This window comes from Entelurus aequoreus, linkage group LG02 (assembly GCF_033978785.1).
Source record: "Entelurus aequoreus isolate RoL-2023_Sb linkage group LG02, RoL_Eaeq_v1.1, whole genome shotgun sequence".
Lineage (NCBI taxonomy): Eukaryota > Metazoa > Chordata > Actinopteri > Syngnathiformes > Syngnathidae > Entelurus > Entelurus aequoreus.
This window is the reverse complement of record NC_084732.1, coordinates 75,455,686-75,469,402: the sequence shown is the minus strand read 5'-3', so window position 1 is coordinate 75,469,402 and position 13,717 is coordinate 75,455,686. Positions and strand designations below refer to the sequence as shown.

General features: G+C 36.8%; 1 protein-coding gene across 8 annotated transcripts in view; it reads right to left on the bottom strand.

Moving 5' to 3' along the window:
- neo1a (neogenin 1a) overlaps window positions 1-13,717 on the bottom strand; it is a 434,693-nt gene that overhangs the window by 27,429 nt on the left and 393,547 nt on the right. For 7 of the 8 annotated variants that reach the window (XM_062032365.1, XM_062032313.1, XM_062032347.1 and 4 more), the window contains exons 18-22: window positions 7,901-8,039; window positions 6,333-6,440; window positions 6,006-6,200; window positions 2,738-2,770; window positions 2,494-2,562 (exon numbers count right to left, since the gene is read on the bottom strand). In XM_062032365.1, the coding sequence (XP_061888349.1) occupies window positions 2,494-2,562; window positions 2,738-2,770; window positions 6,006-6,200; window positions 6,333-6,440; window positions 7,901-8,039 (544 nt within the window). The remainder of the gene's footprint in view (window positions 1-2,493; window positions 2,563-2,737; window positions 2,771-6,005; window positions 6,201-6,332; window positions 6,441-7,900; window positions 8,040-13,717) is intronic. The other variant, XM_062032323.1, reaches the window with a different exon arrangement.

The window sequence follows — 13,717 nt, the reverse complement described above, 5'->3', positions numbered from 1 at the left end:
ACACGCAGGGAGCGCGTGCACACATACAAAAGCAGTCCAAGAGAAGCAGTCATGTTGTTGTTATGATAGAATATACATTCAATGACAGCCAACGTTAGCTATCCAGATTGCTATTATTAGCTAACAACGCCTAAAGCTAATGCGCGTGCATGTGTTACGTACGTAAGTAATTACTTCATTATGTCGGAGAAGCCGTGAGAGGGTGGGATACACTGTATACATTGGAAAGTTAGCACCCTCTAGTCATCTGTCTAAATATTGCAAACAGCTCCTTTAACAGTGAGCTGATAACGATAATTGTGCTATCCATTTGTTGTATCCTGTTTTCTGAGTCTCATTTGCAAGTATTATATAGTACACTTTGCATGCAGTTGCAAATCAAAGGCATTAGATGGCAGGAATGTATAGGCCACAGTGTGTTGCCTCGTCAGGGAGTCGTCTTTGCCATCAAGCTGAATCTAGTCTTTTGTTGCGCCCTAAAAAGTGCTTATACTGTAAGTATTGTACGTATTACACACCAGCTGTTTGATTGTAACGTGCATCTTGGTTGTACAAAGCCTGTTTCCAAATGAGTTGGGAAATTGTGTTAGATGTAAATATAAACGGAATACAATGATTTGCAAATCCTTTTCAACCCATATTCAATTGAATGCACTACAAAGACAAGATATTTGATGTTCAAACTCATAAACTTTATTTTTTTTTTGCAAATAATAATTAACTTAGAATTTCATGGCTGCAACACGTGCCAAAGTAGTTGGGAAAGGGCATGTTCACCACTGTGTTACATGGCCTTTCCGTTTAACAACACTCAGTAAACGTTTGGGAATTGAGGAGACACATTTTTTAAGCTTCTCAGGTGGAATTCTTTCCCACTTGCTTGATGTACAGCTTAAGTTGTTCAACAGTCTGAGGTCTCCGTTGTGGTATTTGACGTTTCATAATGCGCCACACATTTTCAATGGGAGACAGGTCTGGACTACAGGCAGGCCAGTCTATTACCCACACTTTTTTACTATGAAGCCACGTTGATGTAACACATGGCTTGGCATTGTCTTGCTGAAATAAGCAGGGGCGTCCATGGTAACGTTGGTTGGATGGCAACATATGTTGCTCCAAAACCTGTATGTACCTTTCAGCATTAATGGCACCTTCACAGATGTGTAAGTTACCCATGTCTTGGGCACTAATACACCCCCATACCATCACAGATGCTGGCTTTTCAACTTTGCGCCTATAACAATCCGGATGGTTCTTTTCCTCTTTGGTCCGGAGGACACGACGTCCACAGTTTCCAAAAACAATTTGAAATGTGGACTCGTCAGACCACAGAACACTTTTCCACTTTGTATCAGTCCATCTTAGATGAGCTCAGGCCCAGCGAAGCCGACGGCGTTTCTGGGTGTTGTTGATAAACGGTTTTCGCCTTGCATAGGAGAGTTTTAACTTGCACTTACAGATGTAGCGACCAACTGTAGTTACTGAAAGTGGGTTTCTGAAGTGTTCCTGAGCCCATGTGGTGATATCCTTTACACACTGATGTCGCTTGTTGATGCAGTACAGCCTGAGGGATCCAAGGTCACAGGCTTAGCTGCTTACGTGCAGTGATTTCTCCAGATTCTCTGAACCCTTTGATGATATTAGGGACCAAAGATGGTGAAATCCCTAAATTCCTTGCAATAGCTGGTTGAGAAAGGTTTTTCTTAAACTGTTCAACAATTTCCTCACGCATTTGTTGACAAAGTGGTGACCCTCGCCCCATCCTTGTTTGTGAATGACTGAGCATTTCATGGAATCTACTTTAATACCCAATCATGGCACCCACCTGTTCCCAATTTGCCTGTTCACCTGTGGGATGTTCCAAATAAGTGTTTGATGAGCATTCCTCAACTTTATCAGTATTTATTGCCACTTTTCCCAACTTCTTTGTCACGTGTTGCAGGTATCAAATTCTAAAGTTAATGATTATTTGCAAAACACATTTTTTTTATCAGTTTGAACATCAAATATGTTGTCTTTGTAGCATATTCAACTGAATATGGGTTGATAATTATTTGCAAATCATTGTATTCCGTTTATATTTACATCTAACACAATTTCCCAACTCATATGGAAACGGGGTTTGTAGGTTTAATTAACATATTTGGAGGTGTTGTAATTGCCATGTAAAATCCCTAATGTTAATCAGTAGCATGTCTATGGCAAAACCAATGTAAATTAGCACTGAGCTAGTGGAGTCTTACTGTACGTTCGAGTGTTTCCAGGCATTCTTGCTTTGTTGGCATTGAAAATAGCAAAAGTACCCTCTAAGTGCTTGTTTCCTCCTAAGTGTTAGAGTTGGCAGAGTCTGCAACCAGTTATCGAAACATGGCACCGTTTGCGTCTACGTGAATTGATACCCGGTAGTACCGACATAATTTGTGTACCCATCCCTACATACACATACTATGAGTAGCGCAACATCCAAGAAAGGAAAATGTGGAAAAGTCTTACCAACTGCTGACCCAGGATCCATGGGAAGTTGGTTGCCCGAAGGTCCAGGCTTGGATGGGAGATTTGAGGCTGTGGGTGGACATAAAGACCGGTTATAATAAGGGAAAATGGCTCGGAAAGAAAGTTTTGACGTCGATATATGACTTGTGGTTCTGTCATATCAACAGTCAGCTCACAAGTTGGACATCTTTAGTGAGAGGAGCACAGTCAGCAGTGTGAGGGGGGGGGGGGGGGGGGGGGTTACCTTGGTCATTAGCCATTTTGTCAGAGGACTCAGCTTAAGGACAGCAGAGAGGGAGAGAATAAAATGCAAAAAAAACACAACAGGTTAGCGACAAAGAGCAGCAAGTGAGTAGGAAAGACAGCAGGGAGGTGGCGGTATTTGAAGAATGAGTCATTGGGGGGAAAAAAAACGAGACCAAAGAAACAGAAGTAGCCGAGCTGACACAGAAAGCTTGACAGCAAAAACGCATTAAAGTTTCCATCAAATAGTAAAGCAAAAGTTTCAAGCTTTGTTATACTGTCAGCCCTTTCTAGAAAAAATGTACATTTTTACTAAGCAAGCGAGGCTTTTTGTTTGTAGTTTTTGACTGACACAGCCAGAAAGGTATTGATTTAACAATGTTTGTATTATTGTGCCGTAGAACTGCACTGCATTATAATGAAGAGTATTACGATTTGAGAGCATCAGTATTTTTGGTTAGGCAACATGAAAACGATACTGACGCATCGATGCTTTGTAAAGCACAAAGAGTGATACTATGTCCCTTGATGGCTGGACGTGTGTGTCACTTTAAGAAAAAAAACACGTGACCAATACAGCTGTGGCTTCATTTGACTGACAAGTGCCAAACTGTTTATCAGGACGTGCTTTTATCAGCTCACAAGCGACATTTTGTACTAAATAAAGTGATTAAGGGCTATATAAGTTAACTTTGATTGATGATAAAGTCTGTGTTTTCGTCACCACAATTTACTTCAATGAAAGTAAGAAAAAGAAAAAGATAAGAAGTGTGAAATAATTGTAATCTTATAGCGCCAAATAAAGTAATGTTCTTCTTTTCCTGTTTACCATTTGGCTTATTGACCAGAGTTGCGTGTTTAATATTCCTTTCTGCGCAGCTATTTGTGCAAAAATAACAAAACAATTATATTTGCTAACTATTAATTTTATTTTCAGGTCAAATGTAGTGTTTTTTTTTCCAACCCCGGCAGATGGTGGATGACTATTATTAAACAATAACACCGTATCTTTGTCAATACAGCTAATGAGTGTGCTACACACTCACTGAAGTGTCATATACTTTTATTCTTTGGCTTTTAACACTACGTGAGTTGTGTGGTCCTCCGTCGTCTGTTGTCCTCCGTGTTTTTTGTTTTTTTTTATACATTTTGATTTCTATTTACTGTTTTAAATGGTTTTTCCCTTTAAAATTGTTTTTATTCATATTTATTTTTGTATTGTTTTTATATTGGTTCTATATTTTTTTGTTTTTGTTTTTAGTCAGTCATTGGTGGAGCTAAGGATAATATTTGATTATTGTTTTTAATATTGTTTTTAATACTGTTTTTAATATTGTTGTGCAGCACTTTGGAAACATTTTTGTTGTTTAAATGTGCTATATAAATAAAGTGGATTGGATTGGATATACACATTCCAAGTAAGTAGTAAGCGGGGATGGGCGATACGGGCCTAAAATCTATATCCTGATATATATTGCAGCCTCCTGCGATAACGATGTATATCACAATATATTGGTACATAAATGATAATAGAACCATTTAAAAACCGGTAACAAAGGCTCCTAACTTAGCTGCTGTCGTAGGCAGTAACATATTGCAAGTGACTCTAAACTATTTTTCAATCTATTTGTTAATTTACTGTTATTATCTGGTTAATTTATGTTGTAATGTGTTTCTATCTATATTTATGTTAAAATGTAATAAACACTTTTTCTTTTGTTGTTTGGATACTTTATATTAGTTTTGGGCGATACTACAAACTTGGGTATCGATCCAATACCAAGTAGGTACAAGGGCAGTATTGGTTTATACTAATGCTCATACTTAAAATTTTCAAAATCATTGAATGGTTAAATTTTTGTATCACAATTATAATGTGACAGAAACACATGATAGAGGTGTAAGAATATCATATTATATATATTGTTTGAAATTGTTTCCTTATTCCCTTTTATTACATACAATATAATGAGCAAAATAAAGTCAATAGTGCAAAAACTAAACAAATGCAAAAACTACTATTGGTTCCAATTTAAATGTTTTGGTTTTTCCCCTTAAATTTCTCCTGTATCCAGGAACTTAATTTCGGAGTTTTAAACAATAACAAAAACAACTAAATAATATTTTGATAATAAAAAACATTGATCTAACCACTATAGTATCGACCATATACTGATACTATACTTGCTGTCGTTACTTTCGATATTTGTTTTGAGCCGTCCACCTTTGTTTACATTCAGAGTGCAGAGGACATGCGGTTAACATGTCCTCTTAAATTAAATGATTACTTAAAGGTGACATTAATCAATTAAATCATTAAATCATGAACCAATAATGAAATTGTAAAACAAATCATGACATAAATACATCAATGATTAATTAAATGTAATTTTACATTAAATAAAGTAATGACACATTTATCAACACATTTATGTGTTTAATTTCAATTATAACTAGTAGTACTGGACTTTTGAATGTTTCCGTATGGGGAAAAAAGAAAAATATTGACTGTAGCACAATTGCACTGTATGGCTGAACTTGCTTTAATAAAAAATGTTTAAGAAAAAAATAAAAAATACAAAATAATTATAATGAATTAATGACACATTTTAAGGATTTTTAAAGATTACGTTTTTTATTTAATGTTGTGCAGTTTGGACCTCTATATTTTAGAACAGGGTGTTCAAGCGTTTTCCACTGAGAGCCTCACAAAAAAAAAAATTGTAAGAATTTTGGGGACATTTTAAAATCTTTAATTTTCAAAACAAATATTATAGATAGATTTTTAAGGGGAAAAGCTTTTCTTTTTGTTTTTTTCCCCAGAATAGTATTTTCAGAATGTGCAGCATACCATTGAAAAATTAGCTTCAGGCCGCAAAGGGCCCCTTTCGACCATATACTGATACTATACTTGGTATCGTTACCGTCGATATTTGTATTGATCAGTCTACCTTTGTTTACATTCAGCGCTCCAGCATGCGGTTAGCATATCCTCCTACGGTGTGCAGTGTAGCAGGTTTAGCTATTCCTTGTCCTCCAGTGATAATGCTACTTGTAGGAAACAGTTTATTTGCCACCATAGAGGCGAGGATTGCTGACTGTATTTGCACTGTGGAGGGATGTTAGCCACTAGCTGGAATGTTACATTGCGTTGAAGACACGTTCGTTGTTGGCATCAATTTGCAGGACACAGCTCGAAAGTGTCATCAAAATGCATTATCACCATATGACGATAATATTAAAAGCGTGTATTTAGTTGTTACACTTACTCTTTGGGGTTCTAAACTGTACAGCCTCAGACATCGGACCCGTGCCCTTTGAGTTTCGAGCTTGGATCTGGAAATAGTAGGTAGTGTCTAGAGTCAGGTCCTGGATCTGGTGGGTTAGACGGTTGCCCATCACAGGTTCGATAACCCAGTCGTGGACCTCTGCGTTGACGTCCGTGCTGTAGTAGATGATGTAACCTGCACAATGTGGTCCAGAGTGTATGAGCATAATTCGTTGAAGTGTGGCTTTTGACATGCCGAAATGTCTTAATGTAGAAAGATAAAACTTGTGTAAAGCAAAATGCGACAACTGGTAACTCTGTGACTCACCTGTGATCTTTCCATTGGCCTCAGAAGGAGGCTGCCAGTTGACGATGATGGTGCGAGGTTTGTTCTCTTTGCTCACCACTGTCACATCTTTGGGGGAGGAGCTCGGAACTAGAAGGCAAATAACAAATAGGATACATTTAGGACGCTCGTGAAAAAGTGTCATTGCTTCATGAACACACTCGGGACTGATCTCATCACTAATTATCTACCACCACTGGACACCTACTGCACAGATCCAAAAATCTGAATCTGCCTTGAATAGTGAATGAATAGTGCTCCTTTTGGTTTGACAGCATCAGAACTGTCATGTTTCAATGCTTCTTCAAGACGAGGGTGAGTCCATAACGTGATAAATGGCTGACTAAATGATTGTGTGAGTGCGTTTGATTTATTGTGAACAATTTTATTGGTCCACCGTGACCCGTTTAGCAAATTCATTGGTCTGATGTAGGGTTGTACGGTATACCGGTATAAGTATAGTACCGCGATGCCAATTAATCATATTTGGTACTATACCGCCTCTAAAAAGTAACGGTCTCAAACAACAGAAGAATAAGTGATTATTACATTTTAACAGAAGTGTAGATAGAACATGTTAAAAGAGAAAGTAAGCAGATATTAACAATAAATGAACAAGTAGATTAACAATTCATTTTGTACCACTTATCCTTAATAATTTTGACAAAATAATAGAATGGAAAATGACACAATATGTTACTGCATATGTCAGCAGCTAACTTAAGAGCCTTTGTTTGTTTACTTACTACTAAAAGACAAGTTGTCTCGTATGATCACTATTTTATTAAAGGATATAAATACAGCCAATATTGCCATTTTTTGTGGTCCCCTTTATTTAGAAAAGTATCGAAAAGCACAGAAAAGTATCGAAATACATTTTGGTACCGGTACCAAAATATTGGTATCGGGACACCACTAGTCTGATGTGACGAGGCTAAATTTATTGGCGGCATGTGAAGTTCATGAATCTGTACAAATCCATAAATTAGCCACAGAGTTCAAAGCGTGGAAAAAAAGTAGCGGCTTATACACTGGAAATTACTGTAGTTATTCTTATTGCTTATTTCTATTCTATTATTGTTAATTATGCTCTCTACTGATGAACAAACACCTGTCTTAGTTTTAGGGTTCATATTCTACAGCAGAAACTTGATTTCCAAGAGTTCTCCTTCCAAACATTACTCCGAGCCAGCCAGCCGTAATAGTTTAAAGTTAAAGTAAAAGTACCACTGATAGTCACACACACACTAGGTGTGGTGAAATTATCCTCTGCATTTGACCCATCTCCTTGTTCCACACCCTGGGAAGTGAGGGGAACAGTGAGCAGCAGCGGTGGCCACGCTCGGGAATTATTTTGGTGATTTAACCCCCAATTCCAACCCTTGATGCAGGGAGGTAATGGGTGCCATTTTTATAGTCTTTGGTATGACTCGGCCAGGGTTTGAACTCACGACCTACAGATCTCAGGGCGGACACTCTAACCACAAAGCCACTAAGCAGGCTTGAATAATTAAGCACATTTTTGTGAGTGGTGTTTGTATTAGTCGTACTAGTTTCAAAGGTGGTGCCCTGGGCTGTCATGCTCCATGTGCTGGTGCGGCGGCCTTTGGTCACCATGACGGAGAACTCGTAGAGCGTGTTGGCCTTCAGTCCAGTCACCACGTGGTTCAGGCTGGTGGCGTTGGCCGCCTGTGGAGAGATGGAAGACACAGGAGTTTAGATTCTCTTCGAAACAATCCATCACGACTACCAAAATTCGGCCGACTTAAAAGGTAGTAAGTAGGGATGTGCGTATCGATCCTGTGGTATCGATATATCGATACTCACACGCTACTCATTTGGCATCACTTTTCTGAAAAAAGTATCGATATAAACCAAAAAACGGTGTGTGGGGGGTGCAAGCATCACTTTCAGATGTTTTTGATGACTTACTTAACTTACTGTGTGCTGGGACACCCCTGTACCTGGCAGAGTATAGAGCTGGCCCAGTCACGTGACAGGAGACAGCGAATGAGCGTCGTCAACGTGCAACACACACAGCCAGCCGACAGCGATGCAGCCAGGCATATCCAGTGTCAGGCATTGTTTATTTTATTTTTTTACTGAATATTTTTGTTTAAATGATTATCCTAAATTCAAATAATTTCCACACAGGGGAATTTACTGTTAGTTGAAAATTGCTTGAGTATTTAAAACAAGATAAGAAAGAGATACAATTTGGAGATTCTTCATCTTTGCATTACAGTTTTATTTTTTTCCCAAGAAAATCTTGAAATATATGATTGAATGTGATTTTGGTTTTAATCTGTAACATGATTTCTTACATTTCGAAAACATTAGCCTATTTCATATTTCATTAATTGCTAATTATATCACAAACTTTAAAAAATAACTGCAGCTTCTTGCGATTCGGATTTGACAGTTAATTGGAAAGCCCTAATATCTAATTATTATTATATATAATATATAATTATTATTATATATAATATTTAATTTATTTTTCATATTTATGTTATTTATTTAAATTTTACTTTTATTATATATTGACCATAATACATGTGGTATAAATGGTCTGTATTTGTCTTGTGATTTGTCTTAAATAATAATAGTAATAATATTTTTGACTGACAAAAATTGCCAATAAGAAATTAATGGTATCGGTATCGATGAAAATGCAAGAAAAAGTATCGGTATCGTATCGAATCCTAAAAGTGTGGTATCGCCCATCCCTAGTAGTAAGCAGACCAAATAACTAAGGAGGTATCAGCGCCTCATTTTGCTTCTCAGAGCAAAAATGATGTTAGCACAGAGTCCTGACAGAAGCTCTCCATGTCAACAGACAACACTTCCTCATTATCCACCAATCACACTCATGGCAAGGGACATGTGAATTGTAAACATCAACATTGCAACACAAGCAGGTCGTGACACAAACGTTATGTCGATCAATTCATACACGACTCTTGCATGTGGGAATGACATCGTTGTAACAAAAGTCTAACATCGCCGCAAATGTGTGCAATTCAAGTGCTGAAGAATCTAGCAAATTTGATGGTGAATTTATTACTTGATTAGAATGTTGTTTGTATTATTCAAGTATTTAATTTACTATTTGGTTCAAATTGCAAAAGTTAAAAAATTCCTACAAACAAGAGGTAATTGTTTTTGGACAAAATTGGCATGTTTTCTTGTTTTAAGTATCGTTTCGGGCACCGTTAAAGCACTGGCACCAATTTCGCACCCGTATCGGATAATATGTAAACGGTAACACCATTTTTAGCATGCAGGCCCAAATGGGCCAAAATTAAATACATTAATCTTCAATCAATCAAAGATTATTTATACAGCCCTAAATCACGAGTGTCTCAAAGAGCTGCACAAGCCACAGCGACATCCTCGGCTCAGATCCCACATCAGGGCAAGAAAAAACTCAACCCAATGGGATTCAACGAGAAACCCTGGACGGGACCGCAGATGAAAATAATTAGAGATGTCCGATAAATGCTTTAAAATGTAATATCGGAAATTATCGGTATCGTTTTTTTTTTTATTATCGGTATCGTTTTTTTTGTTTTTGTTTTTTTAATTAAATCAACATAAAAAACACAAGATACACCTACAATTAGTACACCAACCCAAAAAACCTCCCTCCCCCATTTACACTCATTCACACAAAAGGGTTGTTTCTTTCTGTTGTTAATATTCTGCTTCCTACATTATATATCAATATATATCAATACAGTCTGCAAGGGATGCAGTCCGTAAGCACACATGATTGTGCGTGCTGCTGGTCCACTAATAGTACTAACCTTTAACAGTTAATTTTACTCATTTTCATTAATTACTAGTTTCTATGTAACTGTTTTTATATTGTTTTACTTTCTTTTTTATTCAAGAATTTTTTTTAAATGTATTTATCTTATTTTATTTTATTAATTTTTTTAAAAAGGACCTTATCTTCACCATACCTGGTTGTCCAAATTAGGCATAATAATGTGTTAATTCCACGACTGTATATTTCAGTATCGGTTGATATCGGTATCGGTTGATATCAGTAATTAAAGAGTTGGACAATATCGGAACATCGGATATCGGCAAAAAGCCATTATCGGACATCCCTAGAAATAATTCATTGTCATTAATTGCTTATAATTAGAATCAAATACATAAACGTGTTAATAAATGCATCAGTTTATTTATTTTAAATTATTTAATTGATTATTGATTTAATTATTTCATGAGTTAATTAATGATTGATTTCATTATTTCATGATTTAAAAAATTACGTCATCAGTCAATTATTTGACTAATTAAATAATCATCAATTTCATTATTGTATGACTATTCGATTAATTGCGTCCCATTAGTTCCTTGTCAGTGTTTCATGAACTCTCATGAACTCTCATGAACACTCTCCCAACCTGAGGGTTCCTGGTTCAATCCCCACCTTCTACCATCATAGTCACGTCCGGTGTGTCCTTGAGCAAGACACTTCACCCTTGCTCCTGATGAGTCGTGGTTAGCACCTTGCATGGCAGCTCCCGCCATCAGTGTGTGAACGTGTGTGTGAATGGGTGAATGTGGAAATACTGTCAAAGCGCTTTGAGTTCTTTAAAAAGGTAGAAAAGCGCTATACAAGTATAACCCATTTACCATTTATTTTATCCGTCAAACTCAGTCATCAAAGGCAGTAGGCAGAGCCTAACGGCTGATTGGTTACCTGACACTTCCCCTTGCAATGATGAGACTGCTTTCGTGTTATCCCGCCTGCTGACTGTGACAGCTGAGTTTGACAGCTGAGTTTGACAGATAAAATACATTTTATGAAGTACTGACAGGAAACAAATGGGACAAAAATATATACATCTTTTTAAATGATTACTTGTGTCATTAATTAATTATATCATAAAATGATGAAACCAATAATGCAATTGTGAAACATAAAATTAAATCATGAAATAATTAATAAAATCATAAAAGAATGAAATCAATAATGAATTAAATGTTACATTAAACAAATCAATGAAACATGTATGTGTTTTATTCCAATTATAGTTTCATGACACATATTAAGAATTATTTAAAGATTCAGTATTTTATTTAACGTTGTGCCATTTGGCCCTCTGTATTTTATAACAAGAGTGTCCAAACTTTTTCCACTGAGGGTCTCACACTGAAAAATCAAACTCTACGGTGGCCATTTGGATATTTTTCATTTTCAAAACAAATATTATATATCGATTTTTTCAGACAAAAAAAACCAGTCTGCATGTCTGTTTTGTGTTATTAGTGTCAGTATTTCAGCTTTTCCTCATTACACTACACCCGTTTTCTATTTTTTTCCAACTTTTTATGATTTTTGTTTCAGAATAGTATTTTTAGAATATACCGCAGGACGCTAGAAAACTAGCTGCGGGCTGCAAATGGCCCTTTTGGCAGCACTTTGGACACCTCTGTTTTGGAACATTAATGTTTTGTGTTACAATCCTGTTCACTCAGGATGCATGCTAATATGGGATATAATAAGTATGTTTTAATAAATCAGCTTAATGTATTGGCCAATAATGTATCGCATATAATTACTGTAAATTCCAAACTATATAAGCCGCTACTTTATTTCTACCCTTTTAACCCTGCGGCTTATGAAACAGTGCGGCTAATTTATGGATTTGTCTACATTGATAACCATAATAAAAAATAGTTCTCGAAACAAACAAGCAAGACACATAAATGGTGCGGTACTGTTTATGCTATGGCGCCATCTTTTGGATGAGTTCGCTCACTGCAGGCAGTGCAATGCCCTTCTGTTTAGACTAGAACTTTCAACCGTAAGTACAATTGCCGTTCTGTCTTGTAGCTGTCCATAGCGTTCCCACTCCAAGCAACTTAAGTTTTACAATATACAGTACCTAAAACTATTTATACTTACTGAACCGTCCCATGTGTGATGTCTGAAGGAGTGATTTCATGCATATTTGTACGTGCTATCGTAATGTAATCAAGCGAGCGTCGTTAGCATTAGCTAATATGCTAACACTTTTAGAATGTCTGTGTTAGTGTTATTAACGTACAATGGCATTCTGTTTGTATTGTTTCATTTTCACAAATTCCTTAGTAAATTCACCAAAACGTCAGCGTGGACATATTGTGTCTGTTTAGCTGATTGGAGAGCTAGCTTCTACAGCTGGTACAATGACTTCTGTTTTGTTTGATAAGTCATTTTACTGCCTTATTTAAAGTATGTAAATAAACATTTACAAAATATTTCTGTGTAAATAACGTATATATATCTGCGGTTTATAGTCCGGTGCGGCTAATTTATGGAAAAATATTATTTTCTTCTAAAATTTAGTGGGTGCGGCTTATATTCCGGTCTGCTCCATAGTTGGGAAAATACGATAAGTTCATTACCAACTTTGAACATTTTTGAATCCCAATATTTTTCATGTGTCTTTAGTTATCATTATAAAGAAATCCAACATCCCAACTTTTCCCGACTCATACAGAATAACAAAAGATGTCTTGTCCGTGTTCTTTAACAGTCTTTAAGATTCATGTGCTGTTCTCCAGTGGGAATGCTCCAATAGAAGATGGGAGTATAATGCAGAATGTAGAAGCAGAGATGTAAGCCTCTCACACAGAGTAGTTGACAGATAGAAAGAAAGCCCTTGATAATAGACTTGTTAATATATTGGATTTAGTTAATTGGATAGAAACATAATGAAGCCTGTAGAGCTCCTTAATCACTGTCACAGTTTGGGAATCACGGTAATTTAAGCATGAACTGAAGTGACTGGGCTGCGCTCAAACAATACAGCTGTGGTGTTGACAATTTGTTGGTGGCTAATGCACAGTTCCATCATGTATGAATGAAGCCGTTACATTTCTCTCAATAGCCATCTTGAAACTGCTTACTCATGCTTGGATGTGTATGGGGATGTACTCCAGTCACTACATGTTAATAATACAACTTTCTCACTTCCAATACAATACCAACATAGGAACCTTGAGTACGTAGAAGGCTTCGTACCACAGCAAGTTTTAATTGTGATCAGACCGGACTTTTCTGGAAAAAAAAGCCAAAGCAAACTTTTTCACAGCGTAGGAAAGGACACTACCTCTCGTTCAGCGGAGCTTCTTACAAGCACACACACACACGGCCCCTCCCCTGATCCTCTCCTCTGTCTGTCTGCTCCTTTCTCCTCAGCTCTTCCTTTCGTGATGTTCATATAAGTGGATTTTACTTTTTCAAATGTTCATTATTGTAGCAGTATGGTTGTTAGAGGTAAGGATTTGTGTGATTTCTGATCGTTTGTGAGGGCACCAAAGGGCCGTCTGTGTGTGTGTACGCCTATTGGCAGAGCAGC